This window comes from Terrapene carolina, unplaced genomic scaffold (assembly GCF_002925995.2).
Source record: "Terrapene carolina triunguis isolate 2854851 unplaced genomic scaffold, T_m_triunguis-2.0 Scaffold139, whole genome shotgun sequence".
In the NCBI taxonomy this organism is placed as follows: Eukaryota; Metazoa; Chordata; order Testudines; family Emydidae; genus Terrapene; species Terrapene triunguis.
The window spans coordinates 7,387,826-7,405,959 of record NW_020664490.1 but is presented as its reverse complement, the minus strand read 5'-3'; the positions used below and the strand labels follow the sequence as shown (position 1 = coordinate 7,405,959).

At 40.4% G+C, this 18,134-nt stretch overlaps 1 protein-coding gene across 1 annotated transcript in view; it reads right to left on the bottom strand.

The window, feature by feature from the left end:
* Positions 1-18,134, bottom strand: part of LOC112113029 (protein furry homolog) — a 285,155-nt gene that overhangs the window by 142,993 nt on the left and 124,028 nt on the right. The window contains exons 16-21 of the mRNA XM_029911959.1: positions 17,842-18,013; positions 16,100-16,232; positions 10,494-10,601; positions 4,452-4,707; positions 1,214-1,396; positions 204-290 (exon numbers count right to left, since the gene is read on the bottom strand). Coding sequence (XP_029767819.1) covers positions 204-290; positions 1,214-1,396; positions 4,452-4,707; positions 10,494-10,601; positions 16,100-16,232; positions 17,842-18,013 — 939 coding nt within the window. The remainder of the gene's footprint in view (positions 1-203; positions 291-1,213; positions 1,397-4,451; positions 4,708-10,493; positions 10,602-16,099; positions 16,233-17,841; positions 18,014-18,134) is intronic.

The following is an 18,134-nucleotide window of genomic DNA, read 5'->3' as shown; positions in this document are numbered from 1 at the left end:
TAATAAATGAATTACCTGTAGTGTTAAAATGTTTTGAAATATAACTGCAGTTTTTAGACTAATCATATATCTTTTACATGTCTAGCACGTGGCACAGGAATTTTCTGTGCATTTCTAATAGCTTTCTTTAACTATTTCATGTTATATTTGTTCAGCATATATGGCGAACCATTAGCAATCAGTGAAAATAAGCAAGTACTTACCGAATCAGAAACTGCCACATGAATAAAACTTTCAAGAATAGAAGAACTTAGTTGATCCATGACATCAATCATCGGCCTGTCATCATCCTGTACAAATTAAGGTAATAGCAGTCAACTACTTTCCTTAGCTAACTGATTCTTTTCATCTTTGTTTAATACACGAAACAGAACTGCATGAAAGATTATAAGATACAGAACTGGTAAAAAATATATTCAGGTGGTTGTCTTGATGGATAAATTTTGCCTTTTGTTGTATTAACCTCAAAGTCAAGCCCATTTTGTGGTTTGAAAGGAAGTTAATTACTGGCCTTAGTTCACTGAACAAAAGTGCTCATCAGAAAATCCCATATGACTTGGGACATCTGGTATCAAAGGACTGAAAACCTAGTTTAACTGTTTAACTAAAGCATTCCTTTTCTATGAACACACATTTGTGTTCTCAGGCAGCTAGATGGCTCAGTGTGTTGGGGCCATCCACACACAGCAAGACTACATACTTTTATATCTGTACACAAGAAAAAAGTTAGACTTCTGTACTGTACAAGGAATATTTTATGTGAATAAAGTTAAATGTTTATTATGCTGTTTATTTGTTGAATATACTGACATGTTGTAATAGTGAATTTTATTTTCACTAAAAATTAATAATGCTGATGATACAAAAATTATTTGCCCAATTCAAGGAACGATTTTACAGTATACTTTTGGGTGTACTTTATAACAGAAAAAAAACTGAAAAAGGGTTAGATGTTGTGCAAAACTGGAGGTTCTTTGTGAACAACATAACAGGTTTTGCAAAAAGAACGTGATTAGTCCTTTACAGCCCATAAACTGTAAGGTCTGCAATAATCAGACAAATTAAAATGGCAAATTCCAAATAGGTCAAATGTTTTATTTATAATAAATGACCTCTTGCATTATATGCATTATGGTAAAGCAGCACTGTTAATTTTAGTTCAGACTTTATCTCTGGAAAATTTTGTTTTGAAACTTCTAAAAAAAATCCATACCTCTGCCTGCCCCAGGGCGAGAAATAAAGCACGGATCTCTCTGAGAATCAAAACTGCTAGTTTACGGGTAGCAACCTGGAAACTACAAAGTAGTACCAGTGCAAATCCTTCCACAGCATGCAGTACGTTGGAATAAGGACTTCTTTCAGACTGTATCCTATGGCTGGATCCGTTTGGTATCAGCTGTAAAGAAATGAGAAAACTATACTCAAAAGAGGAAAATATTAATGGGGGATGAGGATGAGGTTACTCAGAAATGCTCTATTTGGCCAGGACGCTCACGAGAATGAAAACAGATAGGCCACAACTTTATTTTAGTTTTAAGGGGGGACTGACCCCACCCAAGCTATCAGGCATTAACTGGGTCCCATGTGGGGTTAAATGGCCCATGACATACAATGAAGGAATGAGGATTGGCTCTCTTAGTGGCTCTCCACTTAATTCAAGGTTAAGCTCACTGCTAGATTCCACTATCCTCCTCCTGCAAGGGGGCATGAAGGTGGACCAGGGATTTAAGACTTCCTCTCATCCTACAGGTTAACAGGGTCCACTAGGCCCTCCTAGGTATTGTGCTCTGTCCCATGTGCTGACCCTTTGAAGCCTATTACCTGCACTGGACACCAACCACAAATTGCAACAATATTTATTGAAATTTATTTAACCCTTCCCCCTTTTTAATTATTTTCATAAGTACCATAACTTATTCTTATTATCCCCACCTGCCAGGCCTCCAGGATACCCACTAGATACCTTATCATTCTTGCCCAGAGGGAAAAATTCCTCCCTGATCCCAAAAAAACAACTGGATTAGACCCACAGCAGGCCTGGAAAGCAGAGGCGGATTAAGGTTTCCTGGAACCCTGGGCCAGAGCAAGTGGGGGGCCCTACCCCATCCCTTCCACCAGCAGCCCCGCCTTTCTGCCTCTTCCCCAGGGCCCTGCCCCCATTCCACCCAGGGTCCCCATATTCTGCACCCCCACTGCAGCCCCACAACCATTTTGCTACTTTCTGGGCCCCTCCCCCACACTGCAGTTCCAAGACTGGAGAAGCTCTGTCCCTCTGCCACAGCCTCAAGCTGCAGCAGGGAGAGCTCCCCCAGCCCTGAGGCTGCGGCAGGTACCGAGAGCTCCTTCAGTCCCGGGGCCACAGAGGGAGTCCCAGTCCTGGGGCTTCCCCCGCCAACTCCCATGCTTCTGCGGGAGACGGGTCGGGGCGCTAGGGGCTTCCCCATGCAGCCCCTGGCTTTTGCTGGGGAGTGGAGACGCGAGGGCACAGGGGCTTCTCCTGCCGCGCCCGCAAGGCGCTGCTACGGGGGAGCGGGGTCAGGCATGGGGCTTTCCCTGCCTTCCCGGCGGACAGGACTCCGGGACTCCCGGTTTGTCCAGGGCCCCTGGACACAGGCCCTGTAGGCCCAGTGCCTAATCTGTCACTGCTGGAAACCCAGCTCTGACAACTAGAGTACCTACTGGGTAGATGGGATAGCTTTCAGCAAGAAGAAATGTTCAATGCTTAAACATGCCTGGGGTGGGGGTTTTGCTGGAACTAATCACCTCCCTCCCCATCCCTTGAATTGACCAATGTGGCAGCTAAGGGAGGTGAAGCTCCACTCCATTGTCCATAGCCCCAGCCACCCTTATAACTGCAAGATCCCCATTTTCATTCTGGGCAGGAACAGAAGATAGGAAGGGGGGCAATTGCTTTTCAGATGCTGGCTCAAGATTAGCAATGAGCATTTCTACATGCAGGATCAAGTCCTTACAGCAGATAATTAAATAATTGTGTTAATCTCAGTGCTGACTATGACAAGCATCATGAGTCAGCCCCCCACAAATCATAATATTGATAAAAAATAAGACCAAAATAAACGGAGGAGGATGTCTTTTTAGTTGTCTTCAGGTTTTTGAGCCTTTAAGGTGCACTCAGGTCATGTTTTCAAGTTTTCTTCCCCGACTATATGGTCTAGAAACTTAATTTCATTTTTAAATGAAAGCTGAGATTCTCATGTAATCATGGGACTCCAAAAGCTGGGGCTTTCAGAAAAAATGAATATTGCAAGACTCAATAAAATCATGAGAGTCGGCATCATTGGGAAGCATAGTGATCTCCTCTAAAAACACATTGGGTCTATATAGTATTATTGATTCAACATAATCTACCGTGATATTTCATGACGTAGGTGTTAATATGGTGCTATTACATGAGAAATACATGACAAAGGTAGAGTGAGAGATATTGGAAAGTGTGGCCAAATCTTTTAGACGTTGACAGATCGTTTAGGGAATACAAACAAAAAAGTTATTGAAAATCTCTGTTAAAAGCAAATGGTTTGTTCAGTTTCTTGCTCAGCTGATTTTCAAAAAGTGCTGATCACCCACCCACTGTTGAAAATTAAGCCCTTTTACAGTATCTCAATTTGGGCACTTAAAATATTGAGACACCTAAATTCACTTTTGAAAATCTTGGCTATAAATGCTTATTTATCCAAACAAAATATCAAATTTTAGAAAGTTTGAAGGGTAAAACAGCCCCACCTCTTTTATATGTTTTTGTTAACAAGCCTATTCTGGTTTGACATACATTCTCCTATGTTGCTGCACTACAGTGACATGTACTATGCTGCAAAGGGTAACAGCTGTTCTAGGTACACTTAATCCTGCCTCAGCATGGGTGGATGGACTAGTAGATAACCTGTAGGTCCCTTCCAGCCAGAGGTGAAAGTAAGCCGGTACGCCCCGGTACGGTGTACCAGCAAGAGCTGGTGTGCCATACCGGGGCGGCCCAGCTTCCCCAGGAGGCAATTTAAAGGGCCTGGGGCTCCCAGCAGCGGATCTGGGCCCTTTAAACTGCTGCCGGAGCCCCCAGCTGCCGCTGCTACCCTGGCAGGGGAGGGGGAGGGCACTTACCAGTACAGGGCGGGCCGGGGCTGGCTCTGACCCCCCATCCCCGCCCCTTCCGCCTGAGGCCCCGCCCCTTCCGGGGGCCAGAACCGGCCCCAACCCAGCCCCGTACCGGTAAGTCCCTATTTCTACTTTCACCCCTGCTTCCAGCCCTACATTTCTATGCTTCTATGAGACAGCTGAACCAACTGTTTTATAGAAAAAAGTCTAACAGCAGTGAATTCTGCTGGGGTACAACTTGAGTAAATAAGGCATACATAAAACAGAACACTATCCAGGAAAAGTTAAATAGCATCATAAATGGGTATAACTATTGGAATGCAGTTCTCTTTTATTCATACCTCTGATGATCTGCTTTTTGTCTGTTCACTGGATTTTCCTGGAGTGTGTATTACAAGTTTCCATTGTGTAAGCAACTGTAGCAGCAACTTCAGGGAAGTATCAAGAAGAGTGTGATGCATATCATTCACTTCACGTAGTAGGAAGTTAGTAAAACCAAAGAGCACATCCTCTCGCCAGTCAACAAAGTCAACAAGTAGACCCTGAAGAGAATTTTGTGCAATGTGCCGAAGTTCATCATCCATGTGAATAGAGAGTCTGCATGTTAAAATAAAAGTGACACTAAAAATGTAAACACCATTAAATGGTGTAATTGAGCAAAGTATAAATTAACACTGACAGAAATTCCCCAAAGTTAATGTAAAATTTCATAAAACGATTCAAGCTTTTATTGTTATTGACCAGAATCACCATCATCAACATTTTATAGAAATTAAAAAAGATACTATAGAGCAACTTTATGAGCAACTTATTTTTTTCACCTACAGGAGCATGTTTCAAGATAGTTGAAATATGGCAACTTTGCAGTTTCTCAGAACAAAGTATACTGCTGACTTGATCACTTATGAGATCAAAAGACTTTCACGATAATGCATGCACCTCAGATTTTTTTTTTACTTCCAAGATAAAATCAAACAAACAAACAAACAAACAAAAAAAAACGGAAAAAAAATCTCCCATGTGCCCATAGAACATTTAAAATGAACCTTCAACTCAGAAAAAGCAAATTATAGTTACTTGAGAGAGGAACTTTAAATGAAATTAAAAATTCCTAACTAGAACACAAACATTGCCTCATACTTTCATTTCTTCTGGGAAATAGAAATAGAAACCACAAGCTCCATGATACTCTCAATTTTTTAAGAACTAGAAGTCTATCCCCCCCAAGTATTTTCTAAGGAACTGGCATTTTAGATCCCATTTTCTCTCTTTTATTTTCTCTGTTTCTATATTTGCACCTCATTTGTGCCCTTTTCTGATGGACAGCAATCCATGTTTCCTCTTTAGAACAAAATGAGAAAGTCACTTCATAGCTTGTAGCTGGGCAGAATGAAACACTTAAAGATCAATACGCTCAGCATATTTTTAAGTTTGTCACTTCCATAGTGTACTAAGTCTTCATTAACCAAAAGTTGGTAATATTGATGGATGGGTTAGCATCCACTTGCCAAGTATTTAAATGTGGTTGTCCCTGAATAATTAGAAATGAGGATCTATTTGTGAATAATTAGAGAAAAATCTAGAGGGACCCTAATAATATGCAGTGGACCAAATTCTTTTCCGTTAAAATTGTACAATGTGGTAAAATTGAGAGAAGAATTTGGTTCAGTGTGTGTAAAAGTGAAGTTAATTGACTCCAACCAGTCTGAAATTCTTCATAGGCATGTCAAAGACTGTTTTATTCTATGCAAGGAAAGTCTAATTGCCATGGAACGTCACCAACAGAGAACATGACTCCAAAGTGGATTGCTATGCTTCATGATCCTTTTGATACGGTCTCCCACAGTATTCTTGCGGGCAAGTTAAAGAAGTATGGGCTGGATGAATGGACTGTAAGGTGGATAGAAAGCTGGCTAGATCGTCGGGCTCAACGGGTAGTGATCAATGGCTCCATGTCTAGTTGGCAGCCGGTTTCAAGCAGAGTGCCCCAAGGGTCAGTCCTGGGGGCCGGTTTTGTTTAATATCTTTATTAATGATCTGGAGGATGGTGTGGACTGCACTCTCAGCAAGTTTGCAGATGACACTAAACTGGGAGGCGTGGTAGATACACTAGAGGGTAGGGATCGGATACAGAGGGACCTAGTCAAATTAGACGATTGGGCCAAAAAAAACCTGATGAGGTTCAACAAGGACAAGTGCAGAATCCTGCACTTAGGATGGAAGAATCCCATGCACTGCTACAGACTAGGGACCGAATGGCTAGGTAGCAGTTCTGCAGAAAAGGACCTAGGGGTCACAGTGGACGAGAAGCTGGATATGAGTCAACAGTGTGCTCTTGTTGCCAAGAAGGCTAACTGCATTTTGGGCTGTATAAGTAGGGGCATTGCCAGCAGATCGAGGAACGTGATCGTTCCCCTTTATTTGACATTGGTGAGGCCTCATCTGGAATACTGTGTCCTATTTTGGGCCCCACACTACAAGAAGGATGTGGAAAAATTGGAAAGAGTCCAGCGGAGGGCAACAAAAATGATTAGGGGTCTGGAGCACATGACTTATGAGGAGAGGCTGAGGGAACTGGGATTGTTTAGTCTCCAGAAGAGAAGAATGAGGGGGGATTTGATAGCTGCTTTCAACTACCTGAGGGGGGGTTCCAGAGAGGATGGAGCTCAGGTGTTCTCAGTGGTGGCAGATGACAGAACAAGGAGCAATGGTCTCAAGTTGCAGTGGGGGAGGTCTACGTTGGATATTAGGAAACACTATTTCACTAGGAGGGTGGTGAAGCACTGGAATGCGTTACCTAGGGAGGTGGTGGAGTCTCCTTCCTTGGAGGTTTTTAAGGCCCGGCTTGACAAAGCCCTGGCTGGGATGATTTAGCTGGGAATTGGTCCTGCTTTGAGCAGGGGGTTGGACTAGATGACCTCCTGAGGTCCCTTCCAACCCTGATATTCTATGATTCTATGATCCTGTGGTGGGATCAGGTTTCTACCCCAGTCAGCAAAGGGTGAAAGAGCTCCTCTCAGTACCTGTGAGGCCTGCCAAACCTGAGATGGGCAGCTTCTTAAAAGGGAGGGTCCAAGCCCAGTGCAGGGTGGCACTCAGAGGGAAGCAAAACTAGAGCACAGAGCAGGGGCTGCTTACCCGGGAAAGCTGCTTAAGAGCCTTTGCTGCATGGACCCTCTGGAGACACAGAGGGACCATCTTTAATTCATTATTCTTCTTTTGTTAGGGCCCAGGGCACTCAGCCTGGGCAACCTCAGACATACAGGGGATTATGAACCCATTCCCCCTTCACAGAGACTACTGACCTTCTGCCTTGTGAGGGAAAGCAAGGGTGAGCCCGGACTGTTTTGTGGCCTGCAGGACTATTTTGTTTCCCTTTTATATTTTGAACGGCTGTTATGCCCAGAAGGGAGAGAGCTGCCTCCCTCAAACTTCCAGTCAGAGGCCCGCACCCAACATTCCAAACCAGAGCTACAGCAAGATTTACAGCCAGGAAAAGAACATCTGGGATGAGAGAGGTGCCCATCCTCGCCCCTGGAGGTATAACCTGTGAAATATCCACATGAAATTCTTAACAAATTGGGAATTACTGTGTTTCTCTGGCACTAAAGGAAGGCAATTTATCACCTTCTCCTCTGGACACTAAAGATCACAAAACCAAGCAATAAACTCAGATTATGACTGAGTCATTCATAAAATGACTCTTCCTAAGTGACACATGGAGGTAGTGGAAAACAAAATACAGACTAAAACTGCCTCCAAGCTCAAGTTACTGTATAAATGCATTGGACAACATCATCAAGAGAGATTAAAATTAAACCTAGTATAAAACCATAGCTCTGTAATACTATGATAGTGGAGTCAGTAGAATGGACATGAATTGGATGAGTTACCATGGCTGCATTAAGAATTTCTCTTTATTACTCAGATGTAAGACTTTATGAGAAGAACTCTTTCTGGTAAATAATTTGGCTTGGCAAAGTCATTTTTAGGATGAAGCAGATCAGGTGATGTCAAGAAAATATAAAGACAAGTCATCCTGTAGTATATTGGTGGTAGTAAGCAGTTTGGTTTCTCATAATTCTTACTGAGCAAGAAAGATCACCAAAGCCAGTAAATATTCACTTGTTTGCACTTCAAACCCTTAAATCTAAAACCTACCTTGGGGATTTGTAATAAATGGATCCAGTGGGCAGCAAAAGGCAGAATATGAGCTTGACATCTGCTTTGCTGTTCATAATTTGGATACAGCTGTCTTGGAAGAAAACCTAGTTTTTGAGTTACAGATTCTTTCTGGGATTTGCCAAAAGACACATCTGTTCTAAGGATGAAAATTCAAACTAAACTGTGGGTAAAAGAATCTGTTAAGCCAGAGATGTTGTTTAATCTTGAGAAAGAAAAACACATTAATAGCTTTTTGTCCAAACATCAGAGCTCACACAGACCACTACTGAAAGGTGGCCCAGGACTCTGGATTTCTCTTTTCAAAAGGATTATAGTTAGGAAAGGTTGAATCTCCAAAACTTTAGATTCCAGTATGGATTTTAGTCACAAAATGTGATGAATCCTGAACCTGAAGTGAGAAAATATTGTAACACATTATGCAGCATCTCCAGACCAGTAAAGTCGGAGCCCTTGGGATGCAGCATGGGTGGCAGGAGAAAACTGGTGTGAGGGAAATAGCCCATATTTGAATTGCGACTGGGAAAACTTTCATTGTTTTATAGTGAATGCGCTTTATTCTGATAAAGATGTAAAAACAACTTTGTGTCTTTAGGTTAAAGGTCAGTGGAGTAGTTCATAAACTTCCATCTAGATTAGACCCTCATGTTACTTCCCTAGCTGCCTTTCAAGGAAGCAACAACTGCCATAGGCCCATCAGAGAATGATGAATGAGTGCACGTGCTGACAAGTCATTACTAAGCTACTAAAATATTAAGCATGGGCCCCACATCCATTATCCCAGATGGAAGCTGGTACCACAGCACAAAGGAGTTGGGCAGAATCAACTATCTTTAAACCTCTGACCCCAAGACTCCATCCTGTACAGTTTAGACACAACCTAGGACGTGGCCCAAATTGGTTAGTCACTTATCTGATAATAATGGTGGCCACAATGACTTGCTTTGTCACTGTAATCCAATAATAATTCCATTTTAAGGGAATATGTTGAAATCACTTAGCAAAGGTACCCTGACACCAGAATTGAGATATAATGGCAAAGGGTTCCTTGCTGAAAGTTCTTTGCTACCATCATCTCTTATCATAACTGTCCTACAACTGAATCTTCTCAGACTTGCATTGTATCACTGCTATGATATCTACGAGCCCACCTCCATTGTATAGATGCCGTGCCTTAATCCCCCTCCTTCACGATAGTGACACTGTATCCAGACAAATCAGAGGTAAGGACCCCAGCTCTGGGAGACAGAGATCCAAGCACTCCTGCCTCTCTATTTTTTCTCTTTTAATTAAAAATAATTATGATTAGGCTGGGAAAGATTAGGTTTTTATTGGTAAAATGTCAGTAAATGTCAATTTCACTGTACACTCACAAACTGATGTAAAAATATTTCCGACAATAATAATCGAAATTTACAGATAGGCAAAGTAAGAAAAATGCTGCTTGAGAACTTATCAGAGTTTGATTTAAGGATACTTATTTTGCATATTTTGACATGTGATGTTGACTGTTTGTGTTTTAACAGTTATAAAGCTTTAAATTTTTGAATTTTAACTTCTACTGTCATAAGATAATTATTGCCTGACACCTCATTGTTTGACACCCCTCCATAACTGTGAACATTTAAACAAATAAAAATTGAAGAAAATGCTTAAACAAAACCCATTGATATTATCTGTCAAAATGATAAAAAAATAAAAATCAAATTTTGCTAAGTCTGGTTACGATGTACTAGTAAGAAGAAGGTGAAAACACACCATCTCTAGTACATTATGTTTTGCCAAGTTGATGTGTAGGATTCATAATCCAAAACTGAATTTTAAAAGTTTGTTTTCCCATTACTGTAAAAATGAATCCTCTCTTCTCTTGTTTACCATACTATTATGGTAAAAATAGTGAGAATTATATATACATCATATTACAAAAAAATAGTTTGTTTTCAAAGGGCTACCAAGGGGGTGAATGTATGTGCTGATCCACAGCATGAAAAACATCTTAAGAAAGCACATTTGCTTCTGTATCACATTTGGGGTCTTAGGCATAATGCCTCCTCTGTGATAATGCTGCTCAGGTCAGTTGAATCTTAAGCTTTAACAGATGATTGTGTACATCTATGTGCCTCTAAGAAATAATTACACAGACTGATGCTCAGTTTCATTCTATTCCTGCTGATCAATCTTTTCAGTGTTTACACACTTACCTTGCCAGCAAGTCGATCAACTCAAGTTTTGACATTCCATCAGGAAGCAATCGAGGAATAGCAGCAACACATGTTCTGAAAAGATCGATTTTTGGTTTTCTCTCACCACTGAAAATTTGAAACAGAGTTTATGGATCACTGGAAGCTGACCAAACTTTAGAAATAAACATGTTCAAGGATCTATAGTTTTGCTAAAATGTGATGGAAGAGATAAAACATCTAAAAAAATGTATCTGCTTGAGTGCCAGACCACTGGTAAGGTCCTTGGCAAAAAGTCTAAGCACTAACAATATAACAACAAGGAAACTTCTCTTAAATAAATGACTGGCTTTAGCTGTTCTTGCACAAAAGACTACCAAAACATTTGCTTATTTTTGTGGCCTTACTGTAAAACATATTATTTACCTAGCCACAGTACAGTATTTAAGAAGGCCCACATAATACACAGATTAAAGCACCAGATTCTGGCCCTCTATATGGCACTGGCATGGAGGACACCACACACCACCCGCAGAGCACTTAGGAATTTGGAAGTGGGGAGAGAGGGGGCGGCACAGCTAGCGGCCAGAGCACCTATGTTGATCCCCAGCTGATGTAACAACCTCTTGGAGGCTGTTACCAGCTGGTACAATTTATAGCAACCCTAAGTCTGCTCTAAATTGTGCAATGGCCAAACTGCTTCCTGGCAGCCCTGAGGATTGGGTGAGCATAAAGCTCTGTGAGAACCAAGGCCAGGGCCAAAATCTTGAAATTTCTTAACATCAGGCTAAGTTTCAATCAATGATTATCTTAATGACAGATATTGCAACAAGCATGGCTTCTAGTTGTGCCACTTCCTATGATCATTACAAATATTTCTGTGAAAATGCAGGAGTAGAGTAGAAATCCTTCCAATAGTCTCCAAAAAAAATGATCATTAATTTGACTATTTTTACCAAATCTTCTGCTGTTTGGCTATCTGGCATTAGTAACCCATATAAATAAGCTAACCAAAGTACAATATTTTAACAGGCATGGTCTTTCACACAATTAATTATTTGTATTGCAATAGCACCCGGAGGCCCCAACCAAGATCAGTACCTCACTGTGGTAGGTATTCTACAAAAATGTATAATAAGGGAGAGACTCTGTCTTGAAAATCTTACAGTCTAAACAGACAAAGGATGGGATGGGAAACCAAGGCACAGAGAATTGAGGAGACTTTCTCAAAGTCATAGAACCCAGCTCTCCAGAGTCCCAGTCCAGTACCCTCTCTAGACTACATAGGGTATTAAATTTGGATATCTTATTCTCATGCTAAATAACACAGATGCCATGAATTTAGAAACACTTAAACAAGACTAGAGAACATCATCGTTTTAATGAATTCTTGAAACTATTAATGTTACAGGTACAAACACAGCCTATACTTATTATAATATGAAGATGTGAATTTAATGGTAGTTTTGTGGCCCTACTTGGCAGCCATTATTTCTCAGCACATTTTCATACATTCATCAGCTTGAATTTGGACTGTCAAAAATAACAAATCCAAATGAATGTTCAATGTACTCTGCTTCCACTGTACAATGCATGAATATTATTTTTCATGATGAATTTCTTAATATCTGTACCTTAAAGTGTATCTCAATTGAATAGATTCTCATTATGAAAATCTGAATTTACTTGTGAAGTGCATTGAGATCCACTTATGAAAAGCATGATGTAAGAGCTAGGCATTGTTATTATCTCTAAACTATAACTTTTCATGTGAGAATTTAACGATCTAATCCTTGTGATCTGTCCTAGTACTTCATTAATATCAATACCACTGATTTGCAGATGAAATTTGCAGGGCTTCTAGGCAGACAAAGCAGGTTCAGTATTAGACATTTAATTAGTATACAATTCTTTACTAGCAGTCACTAGGGCTAATAGTTTGTGCGTTGAGTGGAAGCTTGTGAACTAACAGTTCAAGAAGAAACCTCTATAATGGCAGATGTGAAAATATTTATAAATATTATGTCTCTAGGTTGTTCCAGTAGTTTAGCAACTGTTCAGAGCACTCCTATGGGAGGATCCAAATCTGACAAGACTTCATGTTCAGACATTATCTGGGCTAGTGAGGGTTCTGTGGACATAACATGCAAGATTTTACTAAGGAATGGCTGACATAGCTCTGCAGCGATCTCTGATTGATTCAGGAACCAATATGATGAATTCTGGATGAAGTTTCTTCCACCTGTTTTCAGCTGGAAGGACAGTGTTTGCATGTTGAGGGTGGGAAATAAAAAAAAATCCTTTCTATTCTGCTTTAAAGTCTACAAAAATTATTACAGTAATTGTAAAAAATGTGTATACTGTATGCAACTTTGGCATATGATGGCTTTGAGTGCAGTGCAAAGATTGGTAGACCCCTGCGTGGATGCAAAATTTGTATCCGCATCTGATCTGTGATCTGCAAAGATGGTCCGTGGATGTGGATATCCAGGGATATAAGTGGATATCCGCAGATTTGCAGGGATCTAGATATAAAATTTGGATCTGCATCCATCCGCGATCTGCAAATATAAAGCGGATACCCACAGATTTGCAAGCTCTAGCAATCGGAGGCTCTGCAAACATTTAGGAACTGTGAGAGAGGTTTTAATGATTTTGTTCAGTTTCGGGAGAGGGAGGGCCTGTCCACACTTTGGCCAATTCTGGAGGACTGGGTACTTCAGTACATGGTGTCAGTGGCAAGCCAAGGGCTGGCATCATCAACCATCTCCACTTTCCTATTGGGACTTACATTTGTCAGTAGGCTGAATGGTTACCAAGATGCTTGTGGCGGGATTTCAGTTGGGAGGTTTATAGTGGGGTAGTCATCAAGCACTGGCCCCAGAGACGACCCATGTTGCCCCATCACTGTTAATACACTTAAGGTTTTGGTGAAAATTCCTGATCTTATATGTCGTTGTGAACAAGAGGCAACCTTGGTCAGGGCGGCATTCCTGGTAGAATTTTTGGGGGCTTTTAGGATCAGCAAATTAGTGCCTGGGCCATGGAGGGACACTTTGGGAAGGGCTTTGGAATTCAGGCATTTACATTGTGAGGATGATTAGCTATCTTAACATTCAGGATGTCAAAGATAGATTTGGGAGGCCGGGGTCAATCCATTATACTGTAGGATGGTGGCGAGCTGAGAATCTGCCCTGTGGGGGCCATGAGGGCATATATTGCAATAAGACCAAATAAAGATGGGCCCCTCTTTATTCACAGTGACGGAAGCCCCCTCACAACATTCCAGTCTGTTATAGTTTTAAGCTGGGGCTGATGACGTGGGGCTTCCAGCTCATAAATCTGTTTCCTATTCATTTCGGATCAGGGTGGCTACAGCGACGGTGCAGCTGGGTCTGGGGGCAAAGGCAATTCAGGCAATTGGGCGCTGGCATTCTAATGAATACAGGATGCATGTGAAACCCCAGGTTGGGAAGCAGAAATAATTTTGCTTATGTTTCCATTTCAGACAATTGCAGATGGGTTAGGCAGCCAGTGGGGAACATAAGAGCGGCCATATTGAGTCAGAGCAAAGGTCCATCTAGCCCCGTATCCTGTCTTCTGATAGTGGCCAATGCCAGGTGCCCCAAAGGGAATGAACAGAACAGGTGTGGATCTGTGGGCACAATATTGTGTATACAGTGCACAGGCTGGCTTCCAGGTTGACAGGAGGTTCACAGCTCAGCCTCAGTGGTGAAGCAATCCAGAGATAGCATGGCAGGAGGGGCATGATACGGCACCAGTGGATGCCCCTTGTATACTCTGGTGACCGGATGTGACTGTACTTCACCTTGGGGAAAATGATTTGGGAAAGTGTAAAGGGGTAGACTTGATGTTGAGAAACAAGAGGGACTTGGTACAGATCCTATACATTTTCCCAGGAGTAAAAATTATTTACTTATTCAGGGAGGATGGGGTCCACCTATCTCACTGGAGAGCTGATCTATTTTTGGCTGACATTAAAGAAGGCCTCAGTAAATACCTGGCTAAGTATGGGGAGGAGGCAGCCAAGCAAATTACTGGCACCTCCTTGCAGCAGATGTCCAGTGGAGGTACTTCATAGGGATTGGATACGTTGATCAGATAAAATGGATTAGTCAAGGATTTAAAGGAGGCATTCTTTAAAGGAGCAGAGAAAGAGGGTTTGGGGCTCCCATGACTAGCATGGCAGGGAGTCAAACTATCTCCCCTTTTTTTCCCCCTCTTAACAAGAGACATAGTATGTCTGCCTGGGCTGGAAAAAAAGTGTGTGTGTCAAGACCTTTAATTTTTCCTAAAAAGCTTGGACACCCAAAATGCTTTGAAATGGCTGTGAGCACTGAAGAGCATTCTGGGTATCGCGATATGAAAAAACATACCAAGCATAATACTTTGATGCTGAAATAGCATTATTATTATTTACATAGTAACATTAGTGTGCATGACGTTTAATAGAAATAAAAGATGACAAGGTTCCTGACCAGAAGAGCTTACAATCTAATTTAGACTAACAGAGCAATGGGAACTAACAAAGGAGGACAGAAGAAAGGCAGTTACAACACAAAGATTATTCACAGCTGTAACAACAGCTGGATTTCAGCCAATTAGTGGAGTTGATTGGTAAGTTGTACTGCTGGTAAGTTGGCCATTTTGTCTGACAAACCTATTAAAAATCCACAACAGTCCAGTTGCCTCTCTACTGCCATATCTCTCCAATGGCCTCCTTCCCTACAAGGGACAAGCCTCCCTTAAAGGGCTGGCTCTCTGATTGTACAAGAACTCGCTCTGTCCCTTCCACAACAAGGATGGGCAACGTCTGTCCAATGATCTGACTCCTCTTTCCATCAAGGCAGTTCTCTGCAATGGGCCGCCCTGCTTCCTTCATCACATGACACCTCAGATTGCTCTGTATCTAGTAAAAATCCCTTTCCCATAGAACACTCAGAGAACTTGTTCAATGACTCATACTGGATGTATTTATGAATGCACCAGTGAAGAAATGCTCCTTTTAACCCTCTTAAATTTGAGGCCATCACCACAAGATGACTTGGGACTGTAATGAAGGTTTGATTTTTGACTGGTGTCATGGACATTGAGGGGAAATTTCAAAACTTCTTTACTATTAACTGTAGTTCTCAAAATTTACTGCCACCATTTTGAAGTTCAGTGATGGCAGAAATATTTAGCAACAGTGGTCTGAGTCATTCCTTTGCATACTCTGCTGATAGGCCTGCACTGTGGACACTGGTGCTTTTTACACTACCTTCCCATTCCTAAAATTCTGAGGTAATTTTGGCTGCTTTGGGGAAGTAAATCCAATTCCCAAAATTACCACATGCATGCAAATAAATACTAAAATCCAGGAAAACAAAGCTATATTTTCTGATGAAGAGAGGGGGTGACATCACTGACCGTTCCTGCTGGACCCACAAATGGTGGATTTCACAAAAGGCACTAAGTGTATGCATTAGCAAACTGTACTTGTTACACTCTGTCCCTATGACAGCTAAGACAGAACTTGAGACTGGTTGGAAAAAATAAAGCAAAAGTTCCTTCTGAGTTTTTTTTCAATCATACAGGATTTTGCTTTACTTTTATTTAACACTTACGTGATCATGTCTTCAGGTTCCTTGTTTAACATCTGTATGTTAGTTAGCATCATACATCGTCCGACTTCTTTATCAAGATGTCTTAGTATGTTGTCCACAGCTTTTCTTACTTGAGAATAATACAATGACATACCTGTAAAATATATATTTCAATTTTTAAAGAAGAACATAATATTAATAGAGATTCAGGCATTTTGAAGACGGGAGAGCTTATTCCAGTAGTGCTACAAGAAGTAAAACAACACTAAGTTTTAACTATGATGTAACCTATTGCCTCAACTACTACATCCTTATTCAGAGCCAGATCAGCCATCCTCTCTCATGGTGAGTAGTACCTTACTCTGAGAGTAGTCCCAATGATTTGGACTACTTATGGAGAAAGATACTAACACAGCCTTAGTAGCTTAGTAACTGAAATCTGGCTGTAAGTGGTTAAATGGAAACTGAATTTTGTATAATTCTAGTCCACGTCCTGAAAAGCTTTATTATATATTTAGCCACCCTCTGAGACTTTGAGAGCTTTAAAAAAAATGACAAAAATAAAGGTTTTGAGCAAGCAGCTAGTCTTAAAATTAACACAAAAATTGGATTTGAACTAGCTCTCAAAATACTCTTTTGGTATGAAAAATTAGGTCATGCTGTTTTGTATTAAATACAATATTAGTTTCATGCTGATATACACTAGCCAATGGAAATCAGATAATTTAAAAGTAGATATAATTTTCACAATTAAAAATGTAAACCTCAAAATATAACGCTTCCTACTTTTATCCTATTAGGCTGAGCTTTTCAAAGAATCCCAAGGAAACTTTATATAAATCACCACCAATCAAGAAGTATTTCTTAATCTGCTTTTCTCTAACCATTTCACTTTTTAGCAGATAAAGCCAGCGTAGTTTCAGAACTCTGAAATGACCTCAACATTCAACTTCTTCATATGCTCTAAATCCCCTGGTAGAGTGGGAAACATATGAATAAGTAATCTACCATGATTTTATATTACATTGAACATGAATAATTGACTCTCCATTTCATTTCAGAATTAGAATTCTGTTTATAAAACAAAAAAGTGAATGCAGCCTCACTAAGTGGAAACCAGACTGGTGCTAAATATTTTGCTGCAAAACTATAGTAACAAGAAATAAATTAGTAACAAGAATTCAATCCTGCAGACTTTTACTACTAGCTGCAGAGCTTACTAACGCGAGTAGTAATTGAAATAAATATGATTAGCACTAATACCTAGTAGTAATTGTTTATAGGATTGGGCCTTACATTTTTATGGTTTTTATTATCATGATTATATACTATAGTACACAAAAGTCTTTTTCATTGGTGGGGAATTATACTGTACTTGCACTTAAAAGTTTCTTCCAGTACTTAAAATATAGATACTCTACGACTGATGGTGTTTCTCAAACTGGTGGATACATGTGGAGTACAAACACTGTATTTCAATTACTAGCAGGGAAACTGAATAAACAAACAAATATTCAGCATTCAGAAGATTTATCGATTTACCTACATACTCAATGAATTATGAAATATATCCCAATAAGCTTAAATTTAAGAAAATAGAATTAATCAGTCTAAAGGATATATTTAACTGAAAATAGATGATAAATAAAAATACAATTAAATACATATCTATATTAAAATTTTCTATATATTCACTTAGGAGTATTGTACATGGTTACACTGGTCATTATAAGTTTTCACATTATTACATGCCTGTTACTGACCTATCATTTTAGCTTCCTCCTCTGTGAGAGTTTTGCTTAAGTACGTTTTCTTCACTCTTAGAGTGTTTCCAGAGGGAAGGACAGCTCCAGTAACTGGCATTGGAGGTTCGCCATCTTTTTGCTGCAAGCTATCAGCAATCACCAAGAAAGCTCTCAGACCAATATTCATTCTCTGTAAAGTTCAAATTTGAATGAATAGCATAATCAAATAATTACCACCCTTTTCACATTTCAAAAATCACATTTAATCAGAAATAAAATGTTGCTATACCAAATTGGAATAAATTAATTTA